Source organism: Malus domestica, chromosome 14 (genome assembly GCF_042453785.1).
Source record: "Malus domestica chromosome 14, GDT2T_hap1".
Taxonomy (NCBI): domain Eukaryota; kingdom Viridiplantae; phylum Streptophyta; class Magnoliopsida; order Rosales; family Rosaceae; genus Malus; species Malus domestica.
The window spans coordinates 18,615,077-18,634,267 of record NC_091674.1 but is presented as its reverse complement, the minus strand read 5'-3'; the positions used below and the strand labels follow the sequence as shown (position 1 = coordinate 18,634,267).

At 35.4% G+C, this 19,191-nt stretch overlaps 1 protein-coding gene across 1 annotated transcript; it reads right to left on the bottom strand.

Moving 5' to 3' along the window:
* Positions 1-859: 859 nt before the first annotated feature.
* On the bottom strand, positions 860-2,305 carry LOC139191207 (uncharacterized mitochondrial protein AtMg00810-like). The gene is made up of 3 exons (XM_070811779.1): positions 2,022-2,305; positions 1,731-1,850; positions 860-1,598 (listed from the first exon to the last, which is right to left on the bottom strand). Exons 1-3 carry the CDS (start codon positions 2,303-2,305, stop codon positions 860-862), a joined length of 1,143 nt encoding a protein of 380 aa, XP_070667880.1.
* Positions 2,306-19,191: the final 16,886 nt, after the last annotated feature.

The window sequence follows — 19,191 nt, the reverse complement described above, 5'->3', positions numbered from 1 at the left end:
CAATGTGAAATGCAAAAGGTTCCAATTAATCCTGTTGTCCTTGTAAAGAAGGCATCAATGCACATGTGATGTAACTTGATAAATTTTCATTGATATTCTCCACTTTATCATGATTAAACAAGTTAATTCCATTTTCTACAATGCATGGTGGTAGAGGAAAAAGGGGAAGGGCCAACCAAAAGGTCTATAAAAGGACATTAATATCCTTTTGTTGATTTTTATCTAGAAATTAATTCATTGCATTAATTGGTGCAAGGAATAAATGCAAGTCAGATTCAATGACGTGCTATACATACAGTTGAACCGTAATCTAGATCAACAAGAAAGGCTAGCTAGGGAAGCTGTAATTGTTGAAGATTAGAAATCTATACGAAATCAAGAGTCTAGAAAGAGTTTAGAGAGATAAAATATTTAGAGAGAGATAGTGTTTGTTGAAGAAATATTCTCATTAATTCATTCACAAGGTACAGAGTATATATATACATACATATATATATATATACATACATATATATATATATATATATATATATATATACATGAATACATAATAATGCTGACTAAGCATTCTTCTACAACTAACTCTAACAAACCAAAACTTAACAATTAAGCTAAGTATCTGAGTACTATTCTAATACATTGTGCTCATGGTTAGTAGGTGGTCCTTCAATATCCTTAACACACCCTCTCAAGCTGAAGGGAGGAGAACAAACTGAAAGCTTGTGATTGAGAGTAGCAAAGGTAAGGATTTAGTAAAAATATCAGTAAGCTGGAAGAGAGTAGCAACATGATGAACACTGATATGACCTTGAAGAACCTTCTCTCAGATGTAATGATAATCAATCTCGACATGCTTTGTTCAAGCATGAAAAACTGAGTTCTTAGCTAATGCAATAGAACTTTGATTATCACAGTAAATCACAGGAGTTTGAAGTAGAGGAAAGGAAATATCCTGTAAGATTTTGCACACCCAAGTGATTTCTACAGCAGTATTGGCTAAAGACCGATACTCTGCTTCAGTAGAAGATCGTGCCATAGTGGTTTGCTTCTTGGCACTCCAAGAGATCAAATTAGGACCTAAGAAAACACAATAGCCACTAGTAGATCTTCTGTCAACTGGACAGCCTGCCCAATCAACATCAGACCAAGCTGTGAAACACTGTTTTCCAGGTTTGAACCATAAGCCTGAGTCAATTGTACCCTTTAGGTACCTTAAAATCCTCCTGACAGCCTGTAGATGTATAGTTCTAGGAGAATGCATGTGCTGACAAACTTGATTCACTGTAAAAATCAGATCAGATATTGTCCAGGTCAAGTATAGAAGCGCACCAATAGTTGACCGATAAAATGTATGATTGGAAAGAATAGAACTAGAATGATCTAACTTGGCTGAACCCATTGGGGTAGAACAAGGTTTGACACCAAACATATCTGTTTTCTTTAGCAAATCCAAGGCATATTTAGATTCATGAAGAAAGAGACCTGCAGAGGATTTGTGAACTTCAATGCCTAGGAAATAATGAATATCTCCCAAATCTTTGATAGGAAACAAAAATTGCAACTTGGAAATTATGGACTGACAAACAGTAGTTGAACTCCTAGTTATGATGATATCATCCACATACATTAGGATAAAGGTAATAGTAGAATCTCACTTGATGAAAAGACTAGAATCAGAGGATGAAGAGGTAAATCCCAATGAAACAATAACACTATAAAATGCTTCATACCAGGCCCTGGGTGCCTGTTTTAAACCATAGAGATATTTCTTCAGTTTACAAACATGGTAAGGTTTAGTGTGATCAATAAACCCATGAGGTTGCACCGTGTATACATCTTTTTTGAGATAGCTGTGAAGAAAGACATTACTCACATCCAACTGATGAACAAACCAATTATATGTAACTGCAATAGAGAGAAGAATTCGAATTGTAGTAAGTTTAGCTATGGGGCTAAAAGTCTAAAAGAAATCAAGACCTTCTTGTTGATGAAAACCCTTAGCTATGAGCCTAGCTTTGTACCTCTCTATAGAACCATCAGCCTTGTGTTTGAGTTTAAACACGCATTTGCAGCCTACCAAATTGTATTGAGGATTAGGAGGTACTAATTCCCAAGTACCGGTGGACTGCAAAGCTTGGTACTCATCCTTCATTGCTGCCAACCAGTTTGAGTTCTTAGAAGCCTGAAGATAAGTGGTTAATGTAGGAGGAATAACTGTGAGAGAGTCAACAGTGGAAGGCAGATGATGTTTGGTTGCAGTGAACACTCTAGGCTTGTGTATTCCCGCCTTTGATCGTGTAACCATGGGATGATTATTAACGGAAAAGGAAATTGAAGTAGCAGTATCTGTAGGGTGAGTAGTAGATGCTAGAAGAGGAGAATGAGCAGTGGTAGGTGCGACTGTAGTAGGATATGCAATTGGTAAATCAGATGTAGTCGAGAAGTTGGAGACAGTGGGTAAAGGGGATGCAGAAGGAACTGGTATGGTGAAAGAAATAAAAGAATCTAAAGATGTAGTGGATGATATTGGAGAAATGGTAGGGGAAAAGTTAATTTACTTGAAAAGGAAGAAAGCTTCATCAAAGATAACATGTCTTGAAATGTACAACTTGTTGGTAACTGGATCTAGACATCCGTACCCACTGTGATTCAAGCTATACCCAAAAAATACACAGAGCTTGCTCTTTGTATCTAGTTTGTTAGAACTATAGGGTTGTAACCAAGGATAGCAAGGATAACCAAAAGTTTTCAAAGTATGATATTTAGGTGCAGCTTTGAATAATAACTCCCAGGGACAAGAGGAAGATTGAGATGGCAGCCGATTGATGAGATACACTGAAGTTTGAAATGCTTCAACCCAAAACTTAGAAGGTAAACCATTGTGAGATAACAGAGTCCTACCCATTTCCACAACATGCCTGTGTTTCCTCTCTGCACACCCATTTTGCTATGAAGTGTAGGGACAGCTCAATTGATGTATTATACCTTGAGCATTAATAAAATCTTGGAAAACAAAATTTAGAAACTCACCCCCTGAATCAGATCTCAGGCATTGAATCTTACTATCAAACCAATTCTAAACTTTCAATACAAAAGTTTTAAGAACAAAACAGACATCAGACTTGAAGTGCAAAGGATATAACCAACTATATTTGGTGAAATCATCAACTAGAATGAGATAGTATTTATATCCAGTACATGAAGGAGTGGGGGAAGGACCCTATACATCAGCATGAATGATATGAAATGGCCGAGTAGAGGTACAAGGCAAAACAGAAAATGGAAGTCTAAAGGCCTTTCCCAATTGACAATCAGAACAAAAGGATTGTTTATGTACTGAAAATGAACAAATGTCAGAGAACACCTATTGTCATGAACAAATTGTCATCGAACAGTTCTTAGGTCATTGACATAGAATCCAAAATGAACAAATGTCAGAGAACACCAATTGTCATGAACAAATGGTTATACTGATAGCAAGTTATGAGATGCTTGAGGAACTAAAAGAACATCATTTAGTTTAAACACAGCATTAGCAATTCGAATAAGTGCAGATCCAGTATGAGAAATGCAAAGACCTTTACCATCACTGACGAACAATTGTTCAGAACCGATGTATGGAATTGCTGAGTTGAGAGATGCTGGATCAGGAGTTGCATGATGAGAAACACCACTATCAGTGAGCCAATAGCTTGGATAAGATGAACTAGTCATGGCAGACATGCCTACATAAGTGTTATTGAATCCTTGAGACGCAAACTGTGAAAGACGACCACAAGAGAGAGCAACATGACCATGCTGATTACACAGTCGACATGGATTAGGACGTCCAGAGAAAAACGATAATGATCGATTCTGATTCGAAGCAGGTCCAAGAACACCACCAGAATTACAATTAGCACCAAAATTACGATACTGATTAGATCGATTACGATTCTAAAACTTTCCTCTAAAATTTCCTCGAAAAGAATTGGAACCAGAAGGATTTTGCTGAGCTGTATAAGCATGGAAAAGTGCAGAGGATGAGGAGGAAGAGGATCGAATCTTACGTTTCTAGAGAGAAATTTCTTTACTGAGGAGAAGACCGTGAAGTTCATCAGCATTCACATATTCATATCTCGTCTCGATGGAATCAACAAAGGATTCATACTCATCAGGCAAGCTAGAAAGGACGTAAGCAACAAGATCATTCTCAGAGATCGGCTCACCACCAGCAGCCAGCTTATCGAAGATTTCTTTGATGGAACTGAGATAGTCGGTCAATGAAAAGTCACCTTTTTGGATCGTCTAGATCTTGGATCGAAGACTGTGGACATGAGTGCGTGAAGCACCAGCAAATCGACGCTCAAGAGACTGCCAAAGAGATCGCGAATCTTCCATCCTAATTGTTAATGGAAGAAGATCTTCAGCAAGTGTAGAATTGGTCCAAATTGTTAGAATTTGATCATGTTCACACCAAACGTCATAATTTGGGTTGAGAATTCGAGAACCAGAAGAATCATGAACAAACTCTGATGGACAAGGATCGTCACCATTGATAAGCCTTAGAAGCTTGAATAAAACAAGAAGAAACAGACTACGCCAGGTAATGTAATTCTGACGATTGAGTTTAATTAGAACCATTTCAGCGACATTTTGAACAGTAATTGATGCAATCGAAGTGTTTGGAGAATGAGACACTTCGCCATAAGAATTAAGGCCAGAAGAAGTTGCAGGAGAAGGAGAATCAGAAGAATTCGTAGTTGTCACCATTGAATTAGCAGACAATTTGTAGAGAATAAATAGGTAAGACCTGTTTGGGAAATAGGAAAGAGCAAGAAAATGCATCCAAACGGAAGCAAAGGATTGAAGTCATTAGACGGCGGCAAAGGATACCATGTTGAAGATTAGAAATCTATACGAAATCAAGATTCTAGAGAGAGTTTAGAAATTATTTAGAGAGAGATAGTGTTTGTTGAAGAAATATTCTCATTAATTCATTCACAAGGTACAAAGTGTATATATATATATATATATATATATATATATATATATATACATGAATACATAATAATGCTGACTAAGCATTCTTCTACAACTAACTCTAACAAACCAAAACTTGACAATTAAGCTAAGTATCTGAGTACTATTCTAATACATTGTGTTTGTGGTTAGTAGGTGGGCCTTCAATATCCTTAACAGTAATCACACATGATTTGTTCATATAATTTAATTCAATATTTTTTTGTCATATGAAATGAATGGTTGGACTAATTTCTTGATTTAATTTAATTTTAGGATCTTAGAGGAAGTTTGGCAAGTAGAGGGGGTCTTGTGGGGCAAGTCACAAGGCAACCAACCTTGAATGCAATTGCAAATGTATTTTCAGAGAGACATCAGATGGTATACAATCCTATTGCAAGTAAAGGTGGTTCAAAATTATCTCATAGGGTTTTCAATCCTAGTTTCATTTCGAGAGGGTCATAAACTAAGTCATTGATTGCAATGCAGGCCAAAGGTTCAAGCTTACTACTCAGAGAGTAAGGATGTGGAGGCCATAAATTTAACTAATAATTTTCTACAACATGTTAAATGCTTGATGCCTTTTGTACAATCTGCCTTGAAGGTAAATGGCAGATGGTTGTGTATTGTATGCAATACCTTGAACTTTAGCAATTGTTAATTGTGTGTTTGTAAGCACTGCCTTGAACTTTAGTAAATGACAGTTTATTTTGTGCAGTTGGTTGATGATATTGTAATGCCACATTAAAAGTTTGTTATTGTTCTGTTTTGTTTTTAGGAATATTCAAGTTTTCATTCATATGTAAGTTGCGAATTGGGAAGAAAACTAGCAGGAAAAGGATTTAGGGTAGAAGGTAATAGGGAATAACAGATAAGAAGACGAATTTACCCTCAAATCTAACAACAAAGTTGATGAATTTGTTCAAATCTAATGGTGAAGGGTTAATTGACTGAGACAATAGTTCATGGGTAAATTGATTTACCAAAAACATAATTCAGGATGTCAACTTCAACTTAGGCAATAGTTCAAAGGGTCAAACAGTAGTTGATCTTTTTTTTTTATTTAGGTTATCTAACAGTTGATATCACATGTTAGTATAAAAATTAATCTAACTACCCAAATTTAAGTGCAGCAATTTGATTATTGAATTTTTTAGGTTGTAACGTTCATAAAAATTAAGGGGCATTTTGATTTGGGTGCTTGTTTGTTTTTTTCTTGAACAAACGATATTATCTACACTAAGGGGATAAGGTGGACTTAGCCTCACAATGAGCTAGTAATAATGTGGTTCAAATTCGCTTTTTGGCAAGAATTGAACCTAAGACCTCTCACTTACAAATGAAGAGGATTACCACTAGCCCGTAGTAATAAGTGGTAGGTGCTTGATTTTTGAATTTCTTAGATAAAACATCTAAGGTTTTTAGAGATTTGATCAAATTACTTTTCTACAATTTTAATTAATCTACTAATTAATTTCAAATTCACAAATTTTTATTAGAATTAATTTACTAATTAAATCCAATGTATAACAAATTCCTAATATTGCAAAAGAAGATATTGTTAGTTTATATCCCATTAATTAAATATGTTTATAAAAAAAAACAATAAAATTTCTATAATAACAAAAGAAAGGTTGAATTGTGGGTGCAAGACGATAATTTTTTGAAAAAAAGAAGAAGCCAATTTGTACACACTAATGTATGGGGGGTGTAGTCAAACTAAGATTTTAAAGAATTTTAAAAGTGATAGATTTGATAGGATTTAGGAGGATTTAAGACATCTACAAAATTCATATGGATTTTAAAGAATTTGAATGGATTTAGTTTGTAGATTTTGGTGGATTGTGGTGGATTTTCATATAATTTTTTTATTGAAAAAAAAAAGAAAAATCTTTCCCATTGCCTTATTGTACTCAATAGCCACTTTATCCCCTCCCTTTTCGGGTCCACTTTTACACAACCACGGCTCCATCTCTTTCTCAATTGATAGATCAACATAACTTTGGTGAGCTTTTGAGCACTACACCACTAACAACCATCACCACTGACTACCCTTTTGCCACAGACGTACTCTGTGGTACTTCAGTAGTGCTTGTAGTACCACAATCATAAAAATTAGAATGGCGAGGGAGTAGTATTATCCAAAATCCTAGATCGATCATGTCCTTCGATGATCATACATGCCTAATTAAGGTCTAAGGGTCATAATAAGAGATTCCACCAAAGTATATGGTGGTTACCTGTGTGTGGCTGGGGTTGGTAGATATTTGAAGACTGCCCAGATGGAAAAGGATTTGAAATCCTAGGGGGTGAGGTTGGATTCTTTTTAGTCTTGGTTATATATAGTTCTTGCTCTCAAATCCCACAAAATCCACAACTTATTGAAATCCTCCAAAATCTTAATTTTTTTAATACACTTAGATTTGGATGGATTTTAAAATCCCTTAAAATCTTTTAATTGACTATACATAGATTTGAATGGATTCTAAAATCTTTTAAAATCTTTTAATTGATTACACTAGGATTTTAAAGTCTTTTAAAATCCTCTCAAATCCGAGTTTGATTACACCCCAACTAATTTGGATTACATAATATACCAATGATGTACCAAAAATAGCATACCAATAATTTGGTATATTATTGGTACGTTATGTAATCCAAATTTGTGTACACAAATTAGTACTGATATGTTTTTTAATTTTTTTTAGATACATAACCAAGCTACTGGTACGTTTACATTATCATAAATTTGGTATGTAAAAAGCTAAAGTTACATGTAACCCTAAGACCTATTTGTACACTTCAATCCGGCACGTGTACATTTCAATTTAGTAAGCATACATTTTAATTTGGTATGAATTTGTTTTAATTTAGCATAGGTACATTTTAATTTGAGAATAAATCGTGTTGGTACATGTCAACGTTTATTTTTAAAGAACGATTATAAATTTCATTCAATTATAGTTGAATTTCTAGAGACAAAAATAAAGAATGAGAAAAACCATTGACAACAATAGTTACAGTAATGAAGAAAAAAGTTACAAACAATTTTTGTATAAAACAAAGTTACAAATAATTTAGATATATTGAAATTTCTTAAATAATTTAGATATATATATTAATTATTATATTCCATCAAATTAACCTTGACCTTCACTAGATATAATTGAATCTTTAAAATGAGGAAGGGATGTGTCACATCCCGGCCTGGGCCCCCACCACATCCCATACTTGACTCCACCGTAACACGATATTGTCAACTTTGGGCCCCGACCATGACCTCACAGTTTTGTTTCTGGGAACTCATATGAGAACTTCCCAGTGGGTCACCCATCAAGGGATTGCTCTGGCCCCTTTCTCACTTAACTTCAGAGTTCCTACGGAACCCGAAGCTAGTAAGCTCCCAAAATGCCTCGTGCTAGGTAGAGATGGGAATATACATATAAGGCTTATAGGATCCACACCCCTGGACGATGTGGGATGTAACAATATCGTGCTATGGTGGAGGCGGAGCTCGGGATGTAGTGGACATCCCGGGTCGGGGCGTGCCAGGATGAGATTCTGTAAAAATAACATAAATTAGTTAATATTGTTGAGTGCATTTTTGACACAAAAATAAATTTAAAATGAATTTGAAAAACACTTAAATTAAGAATATACCTAGAATATAGGGTTCAATCAAAAGTGAAAGCACTTTAATTTAAGGTTAGAAAGTAACAAATGTTGAATCTAGAAAAGTCTAAAATGAGGTGTCCAATTCTATCATTACAAAACTTTGCCAACCTAAGTCGTACAATCATATCGGGATGGTGATTATGTTCACTCAAAATTTTACATTTAGTAGTACCGCAAACTTATAGACTTACAATGGTGAATCTGTGATTTATGCTATTGTTGATATTTTGAAAATTATGAAAGAAATGCATGAAAATAAAAAAGTGTTGTAGGCCTATTTGACTGAACTGTATTTAGGACAGAAAGGGAGAGTGGCCGGCGGCAATAAAGAGAGAATATAGAGATGTAATTCTGAGTGTGTGTTGTATCACCCCATTGTGCCTTCATTTATAGTAGTAGGGAAGGTTAAATCCTTACCCTATTAGGATTACAACTTTAATAGGAATTAAACTACTAAAAGGAATATACAAAGATACTCCTAGATACACTGGGATTTACACAATCATATTCCTAATCCAATAGGACTGCAACATTCTCCCTTGAGCGTGTAAATACTCAAATAAAACATCACATTAGATCTTCAGCATATGAGGTAGAACAGTTCATGAAGTCGTTGGCACAACGGGTAAATGTGAGTCTTAGATTTAAAAGAAAGTATGCATGGGTAGTAAAACTCACAAAACCTCGCTATGGTAAAACCCAAGGTAGGTGAAAACCCATAGACTAAGGTTGTTATGTACAACCCACTTGAGAGACGTTCCAGCTTCTCATGAATACACTTCTAGTCATATTCGTAAAAAATGATACAAAGAAATTCAGAACCATTCTCTTCAGTGGTTTCAACATGATATTGACTATCTCGAATATCTTTAAAGCTCAACAATGTTCTTCCAGAACGTGGAGAATAAAGTGCATCTTTAATGGCTAATTCAGTACCATTAAACAACATAATACGGGCCTTTCTGTATCCTTCTATCAGGTTGGATGGGACTTAGAGGATTGTTAGAGGTGCGTTTTTAGGTACAAAGTTAGTAAAATAGTGTTTCTCACGCAATATGGTGTGCGTGGTGACACTATCAGCCAGACAACTAACTTCCCCACTAGTCATACCTAGAAATAAATTAATTGAATCGGTCACATGTATACATATAATTCCACTCATTCAATTAATCAATTCGAGAAATAATGTCCATAAAATAATTATCCATAATTCAAAACAAACCAAAACCAAACAAATAATTCTAAAAGTCTTAGAAAAATTGTTCGAAAATTAAACCATAAACCTAAAATTTAGGGGGCATTCGGCCACTAAGGGTGTAAAAACACCCTAACATGTCTTAGAAAAATAAAACTTTATTCTTCTATGGGAGCGGATGCCTCTTGAAATCTGAAATCTCCAAGGTTGTAGTAGTATCTTCGGGAAGTTCCACAAGCGCAAAGTTAGACTCACGATGGGAATGATACTTGGCAATAACCTCAGGGGTAGCTCGGCATACGTGTAACCAATGATCCTTTAATCCATAATGATATCACATGTCCAGTTTAGTGGAAGCCGATTGAACGGTAGTTTTACCCTTGTTCTTGAAGTTTGGGGCCTTAGAGGCAAGGGGTGGCGCTTATGGGTTAAATTTCCTCAATTGGGTGGACCTCTGTTTTGTTGACCTTGAGCCTATGGTGGGGCTTGCTGTCCTTTTCCATGGCCATGACCGAGTTTCCATTAGTTGTAGCTGCTAGAATTGGTTGCATGCACTTCAAGCGCGGTGTTTGAGCCAATGGGTCGAGCTTGATGATTCTTCATCAAAAACTAGTTATGATTTTCAACGAGAAGTAAAACAGATATCAAATCCAAAAAATTGGTGAAATTTTGTGCCCTATATTGTTGCTACAGGATAATATTGGTGGCAATGAAGGTTGAACAAGTCTTCTTCAGGAGATCCTATTTAGTTAAGTCTTCATTACAGAACTTAAGTAGTGATCGGATTCTACAAACTTCAGAGTTGTATTCATTCACAGACTTAAAGTCTTGGAAGCGTAAATGCTGCCAGTCGTGTCTTGCTTCAGGCAAGTAAGTGTATTTCTAGTGATCGAAGAGATCAGCCCATCTTTTGTGAGGTACTCGGTTTGCAGTGCATCATGGATGTGTTTATGGAAGAATATCATAGCAGTAGCTTTCCGAGCTTCATTGACAGGTTCATTGTCGATTGGTTCCTTGATAATAGCTCTATGACTCTTTGCAGTAAGATGAAGCTTCACCTCTTAAACCCACTTCAAGTAGTTTCTTCCAAAGACTTCCAGAGCGGTGAAATCGAGCTTATTCAAGTTTGACATGTCCCTAAAACGGAGGGTACAAAAAAACGTGGTTAGTTGTATGGAAAACCATAGACATATATCGTAGAACATTTAGGTTCTATAGACATGTGTTGGTTTAATTTAGGGAACTTTAACGAAAAGCCCCCGATACTGTTCACTTGAATGAAATACCACATTTTTACACTAAAAAGTCAATCCTGGTACTATTCACTTTACCCTTTATTTTGTCTTTATCATTAAAACTCAAAGTTTTCAAGCCCCTTTCATTAGTTTTCCTTTTAATTTAAGCATGAAAGCTACAGGTTTCATGTAAATTCGAAACTACAGGTTTGATTTAGTTATGAATGCTTAGTTCATATATAGGGGTACCTGCAAGAACACATAATACAATATACAATAAAGTGTAGTAGATTTGTGGATTGCTTCAGGAACCCAAGTGTGAGTGCTTCGAGAATACGAAAGATAGGTAACGGTTCAAAGAAACGAAATAATTTATTGAAAAGTTAATTGTCAAAAAGTGAGCTTTATGCCAATAATTTTGGATTAATTGTCAGATTAATGGACTGTTGATCACTTTAATTAATTCAATAGATCGGACTATATAGGGTCGATTCTAGAAGCAAAAAATAATTATAACATTCGGGTTAAAATTATAAAGAATGCCAAAAAAATAGCATTGGATTCGAAGAACCATAGCCCAATCTCAGTGGGCTTAGGTGCCATGTGCAAGGCAAGGCCCTAAAATGGCTTAATGGGTCATGGGTTTCTATGGGGCAACCCAATCATGGCTGCAGGCCATGGGCCAGGGTCTAGGATAAGCCAGTAACGCAAGGGAATACGGGCCCAACTCGGAAAGCTAGCCATGGGTGCACGCACGAAGCCCAGCCGTTGGCTGGCTTCGATGTTGGCCTTTGGTATGAGAAGCCCAGGAAAAAGGGCTGGCTTCGGATCTCAAGCTAAGGGTTGGGAACCCAGCAAGCAAGCAGGTTTGCTGCAGGTGGCACGTGAGACGAGCTCAGCAAGCATCAAGCTTGCTAGACATGGGCCAAAGGTGCATAGGCGAGCGCAGTGAAGCTGCAAGCTTGTTGGAATGGGCTAGGGCTGCAGGCCCATTTCAAAACCCTAACCAAGCCAAGGCTCTGAGTGTCATGCGTGCGCAGCAAAGCCCAAATGGCTGTTGCCGCGTGATCCATATGTCCAACGACGTCGTTCCAAGGTGCTCCACGCGGTTAGGCTGTAAGCTAGCGACAGGGCACGACGGCGGTGGTGCCGGGGATGGCACGGTGATGAGTCGCGGCTTGATTCCCAGTTTTTTCTTTTTTTTTTCTTTCGAAGGGTTGAAAACCCTAAGTGCTTCTAAATTAATTTCGATGATTTGACTCACAAATTCCATAAAACATAATTGAGTATTGCATGAACAAGTATATATATTGACAAAATATATGAACATATATACAATATATAATTGAAAGGAAAATATAAATATAGGGGGTTTATTAATGCGAGAATTACTTGACACACAAATTAAACCCTCTTTTGACAATTGTAGCAAAGTATGTAAGTAGGGATCGTTCTAAACCGGGGATTAGGAGGGCTTGCTAAAACCTCTAAACTGACTAAAAAAACAAAAAGAAACAAAGTTAAAAATGTAAACAAAAGATTTTAAAACAAGAAAGTAAAAGGGGGATTTGAGTTTGGTGAAGTTGAAAGTAAAAACGAATAAACTAAAAACTTAAATAGATTTTAAACAATTTTGGGTTGAATGGATAATGGAAGGCTAGCTAAGGGTTTCATCTCCACACATGTTATACTTGCATACAAAACGATTTCCAATTGCTCTTCGATAAGTTATGAATACTCAACGCCCCAAATTAACCGTGAATTGCACTAATTAACTCTCAGTTTTTCAACAAGTTATTAGATTGGATGATTGCATACGACAACCCAAAACACTCCCTACAAGTTCCCTACATGAATTGCATAATAGAGATACAAGCAAGAATCATTAAGTTCTATGAAAAACATAAGCATTGACGAGGCACTCGTTACTATGATTTGCATGAAACTTATACCAAGAATTTACTTAACGTGATTGTGACTAGCAACCTTCACTACTTGTGAATATAAGTTCATAACGATTAGGTGAAACTCCCTTATATTCTAGCGTCAAATTCATGCATGAAAATTAAGCGTGCACTCTCAACCAACATACACAAATTAGTTTTTATACGAACGGATAAGTAAATTGAATTCACAATTCAAGAAACGCAATTGGAAGTAATCAAATCATATAGCAAGCATAAACATGGTTTCGAATCCCCCCCTAGCCAAGGGGGGTTTAGTTCCTCATTATTACAAAACAAAGATAAACAAATTTAACCATTGAAAAACAAAGGGAAGAAAGCACCTAAACGTTCCAACGATCCATGTTGGATAGCAAGCGCGTCCAAGGACTTTTCTCCTTCTCCTTGCCGCCAAAACAAGGTTGGAATGATGTTGAAGGGTTGGTTATTTGGAGGAATGGATGGGAAGGGGTTTAGATATGTAGGAGAGGCAAGGAAAGGCTTGGAGAATGGTTAATTTCTGGATGATTTGAATGAGGTTGCTGCCATGGTATTTATAGGAAGAGGATGGACATGTTTAATGCAAAAATCTGGTGGAATGAAGTAGGTAAGGTATGGCAAGGTGGAGAATTGTTGGTGAGGGTAGGTTTTGAGTCATCCACTCACATGTCATGGTGAGTTAAGCATTGCATCATCCAGTCAAATGTCATGGTGAGTTAAGCATTACATCATCCACTCAAATGTCATAGTGAGATAGGCATTGCATCATCACTAAAAAATCTGGTGGAAGTAAAACAAAGGGAAGGCCACGGCATTGATGAATTTTATGGGGTATGCATGGTTTTGAGTGAAGTTTTGGCCAATCCTTCTAGAAATTTATCCCTTCTTGCAACTTGTATTTGTTTCACTAGATTTTTAGCATGTTCCTAGCCTCTTTTTTCTTCAAATTCGTCCATCCATCTTGCTCATATCATAAGTAATCCATTCCAAGCTCAAAACTGCTCCAAAATGCACCAAAATGCACTTTCTTGCTACCTTAACCCTTTGGACCTACAAACACACGAAAATGGCTTAAAGTACTAAAATAACTAAGAACTAATAACGTAAATGCAAGAAAACTAGTTAACTAAGTCGCATAAATATGCGTCTATCATTTATGCATCATGTGGAATGTTTTCATGCTTCAAGGTTGTTTCAAATATCTTAATTTATTTTAAAAGAACCTGATTGGCAGAAAATAATTGAAATCCTTTGATTTTGTAGAAGAAAGCCTCTTCCACAGTCCTTCAGTTTCTTAGCTTCTTGCAAGAGCATGCTGATAACATGTTTAGGCCTATTTGATTGAACTGTATTTAGGACAGAGAGGGAGAGGGGCCGGCGGCAACATAGAGAGAAGAAATAGATTTAGTTTTGAAGTGTGTTATGTATCACCTCATTGTGCCTTTATTTATAGTAGTAGGGAAGGTCAAATTCTTACCCTATTAGGATTACAACTCTAATAGGAATTAAACTATTAAAGGGAATATATAAAGATATTCATAAATACACTAAGATTTACATAATTACATTCCTAATCCAATAGGATTGCAACAAAAAGTATACGAAAAGTACTTTTATTGCAAATGTATTGTTGTAATTTTATAAGCGTGGCTTGTCTTGAACAAATTGTTAGGGATATTGGCATCTTAATAATACGAGAGAGAGAGAGAGAGAGAGAGAGAGAGAGAAAGAGAGAGAGAGAGAGAGAGAGAGAGAGAGAGAGAGCTACATACAACTAATCCCAATTTGCAAAGTAACTTGTTTTGCATCACGTGCATGCAACTAGCTAAAGCTATAGTGGATTTATCCATACCGAGGCAACTTTGCCTGCCATTTCTAGCTGCAGCTCACGGGAGATTTTTCAGTGTGATCGGTGCACGGAATGGTACACCACATGTCACTATACAAATGATATGATATGTATGCTAAAAAGTTAATAACTTAAAAAATAAAATTTCCCACCATTTCTATTAAAACACATGATATACCGCTTGTATTCATGTCAGAACTAAAAATTCCTCGCGGCTCACCGAGGTAACTTTGCCTGATATCTCTAAGAAAGATACAAGTTTATGCAAAAAAAGATTCTTATTTAATCCTTATTTATATGTCTCGTAAATGTAAATGTGTTGAAAATAAATTTTATATTAATGTGAGAAGAGATTTTATTGTTGAGATACCTTTTATATATGTTGCCATTAATTTTATCATGAAACCTTAATTACTTCAAATTTGCTCCGGCGAGTAAATTAAGTTGAACTTCGTAAAAAAAATAAAATTTTAAACTACTTTTGTTCTTATCCTTTGGCCCAGGTTTACATTAATTTAAGGATAAAATACTGTTTACTACCCTCATGTTTTGTGGTTTTCAACATTTAGTACATCAAGTTTTTTTCGTCTCAGATTCATACCTAAAGTGTAAATTTTGGGACAGTCTCATACATTCGTTAGTCAAACTGTTAAATTTGCCGTTAATTGTGATGTGGCGCCATGATTGGGCGCCACATGTCATCCACATTTTTTTTTTTCTTTTCTTCTTTCTTCTGCAATTTTTGTTTTCTTCCTTCTTCCTTCCTCCTTCATCCTTATTCCTTCCCATTCTTCTCCTTCTTCCTTCTCCTTCTCCTTCTTCTTCTTCTTCCTCCGAATCTGGGGAAGAAGGGGAAGGAAGGAGGAAGGAAGAAGGAGAAGAAGAAGGAGGAAGAAGGAGGAAGGAGAAGAAGGAAGAAAAAAAAAGTTGCATTCGGAGGAAGAAGAAGAAGAAGGAGGAGGAAGAAGAAGGAGGAAGGAGGAGGAAGAAGAAGAAGAAAGAAGAAAGAAGAAAGAAGAAAAAAAAAATCCTTCATCTTCCCCAGATTCGGAGGAAGAAGAAGGAAAAAGAAGAAGAAAGGGAAGGAAGAAGGAGAAGAAGGAGGAAAAAAAAAAAAACCTTCATCTTCCCGAGATTCGGAGGAAGAAGAAGAAGAAGAAGAAGAAGGAGAAGAAGGGGAAGGAAGGAGGAGGGAAGAAGGAGAAGGAGGAAGAAAAAAAAAAGTTGCAGTCGGAGGAAGAAGAAGAAGAAGAAAGAGGAAGGAGAAGAAGGGGAAGGAAGGAGGAGGGAAGAAGGAGAAGGAGGAAGAAAAAAAAAAGTTGCAGTTGGAGGAAGAAGAAGAAGAAGAAAGAGGAAGAAGGAGGAAGAAGAAGAAAGAAGAAAAAAAAAATTCCCTAGATTCGGAGGAAGAAGAAGAAGGAGAAGGAGAAGGAATAAAAAGGAAGAAGGAGAAGAAGGGGAAGGAAGAAGGAGGAAGGAAGGAGGAAGGAAGAAGGAGAAGGAGGAAGAAGAAAAAAAATAGTTGCAGAAGAAGGAAGAAGAAGAAAGAAGAAGAAAAGAAAAAAAAAAAAACGTGGAGGGCGCCACGTCACAATTAACGGTAGATTTAACAGTTTGACTAATGGATGTATGAGACTGTTCCAAAATTTACACTTTAGGTATGAATCTGAGACGAAAAAAACTTGATGTACTAAATGTTGAAAACCACAAAACATGAGGGTAGTAAACAGTCTTTTACCCTTAATTTAAACTATCAATTGAAGAACTTTTCGGCCAATAAAAATGTGTATGTATTATACAGTTTTTGTATACAATACGGATTGAAGATTTTTTTTTTTTGAACAAACAATATGACCTATACACTAAAAGGGAGGAAGGATGAGCTCAACCTACAAGAATTCATGTATATAAAAAGCGACAAAGTCACGTATCGACCTGAAGTAGTTGTAGTAGTCTGTGTCTCCAACAACTTCGTTAATATCTAGTGGTCTCCCGAGATAGTATAGCTTCGTTACTTCTAACAGCATTACCATACGATTTTGGCCTTCTACAAATCAAAGAACTTAAGCGAAGAAAACCTATCTGCCAGTCAATATTGTACTCCATAATGAATGGTGATTAGCATGCAAAATGTTGGATGTGAGAAACTGGTCAAACTGAACTTCAATTCCATGCATATCTTATTCGAAGCGGTTTGGCTAGTAAGATTTTCTATGCTACTTTAGAGTATCGTATATCTCAGAACATCACAAATAGTTTTTATTGGCGATTTTATTGAAAACAGAATATGTTGATATGGGCTTGGCATAATTCTTGACAAGAAAAATGGCTTAGCAACTGAATAAGCATATATACAACGATACATGCAAAACATCGTAATTCACGTGATTTAAACTTGCAGTTGAAAACTTGCGTTTGAATCCCTTCTTTTTCCTAATATCGCTTTCCAAATAACATAAGAACGTTACAACATAAACATGCATGCATTGCATAACTCAAATGTCTGATAATTCCCTCCAACTTGTGCACTACACAGGCGACCCATATCAGACAGTGTCACAGCTACGTTCAGCATCGAACAGATACATGTGAATCATAGCTACGTGCCAAATTATTAAGGTTTAACAAGTTCATCACAACCGTCGAACGTCACCCTTACATGAATCCATAAGCAAGAGGGTCCCAAACTTCAAGGGTCAAGGTACGAGTACGCAACAAGTGCAGTTAGTAGAGAGGTCCAAACTTCAAGGGTATACCAGTTCTCAACAAGTGCATTTACTATTGAAACTTATCCTCTTCGGCAATTTGGGTGCATTAGGCTGCATCTATCTTTTAATAATTATAAAATTGTTCCTCTCGTTAAGATGTTAAATAAATAATTAAATTCATAATATATATATATATATATATCTATATATATATATATATAAAACCACTTATAAGTTTATTATTTTACATGTATACTAGCATTTGGCTACACACTTTGTGTGTATGAACTCATTTTTTTAGAAAATAAGAAGGAGAGAGAGAGAGAGAGAGAGAGAGAGTGAAAGTGTGGGAGTGAGAGGTTTTTGTTTTTTTTTTTTAATATTGGAGGTATTTTAATATCACCTGTAGACTTATAAAAGACAGTAAAATTTGAACCTATAAAATTACTTTATTGCCCGTCATTTTTTTGTATGATAAAAGACTAATTTATCTTTTCACAATCTTTTGGTTGACAAAAAAGATTTTATTAATTAGTAGAGATTCACAAAAAATAAAAATAATAATAATTAAAACAAGTAAAACCTAAAAAAATAGAAAAATAATTAATAATATATTATTAAATAGAAAAAAAAAAGCCAATACGGTTGTGACGAAAAATTAGTAACTACTGAAACAAATTGATTTCGAAGTCCATGACTATTCATATTAAAGAAGATATGTTGTTCAGTACTACGATTTGGTGGTATTTTTCTTCACTTGAAAGTGAGAAGTCTTAGGTTCGAATATTATCAATGACGAATTCGACACCAAATTAGATTGTTCTTTGTGTGGCTTAGCCGAATAGAAAAATATTGATGTATTAAAAAAAAATTAAAGAAGGCATACATATATATGACACCACATTTTTTTTACAACTTACACACATTTTTGGAGACCCACTTTCATGTATTTTATGATCGAACTATCAATTTTCTAGAATATTATTTATAGATCATCTTTGGAAGGCTTAGAGAAAATCTAAAACCATTAAAATATTTATTTGAAGTAAAAAAAATAGATAAATATAGTTCCACAAGGAAACTTTAAATCCTTAATTCAACATTGATAACCTTTATAAGATTAGAGAAGCTTCAAAACTATTAAAATATTTATTTGAAAAAAAAAATATAAATATAAAAGAACTTTAGCGAAAAGTTCTAGGTACCGTACAATTCATTTTAATGAAAAATTACATTTTTACATTAAAAAATCAATCCTAATACTATTCATTTTATCTTTATCGTTAAAACTTAAAATTTTCAAATTTTTTTTTTTCTTTTCCTTAAATATAATTCTACGAAACGGCTTTAAACACTTAATTCAACTATTTAAAGATTTTGGATGCAAATGAGTTTTTTTAAACATTTTAAAGTGGGCGTCAGACTCTTTAAATCCCTAGGAACCATAATAATAAACAATAATAAAACTGTCCAAACCGAAACCAAATCCCTCCATAACTGGACACGTAATCACAAAACAGTGACACCCACCATTCTTGTATTTAAAAACTTGAAGAAAACCACCGAGGGACAGTCCTGCAAAAGT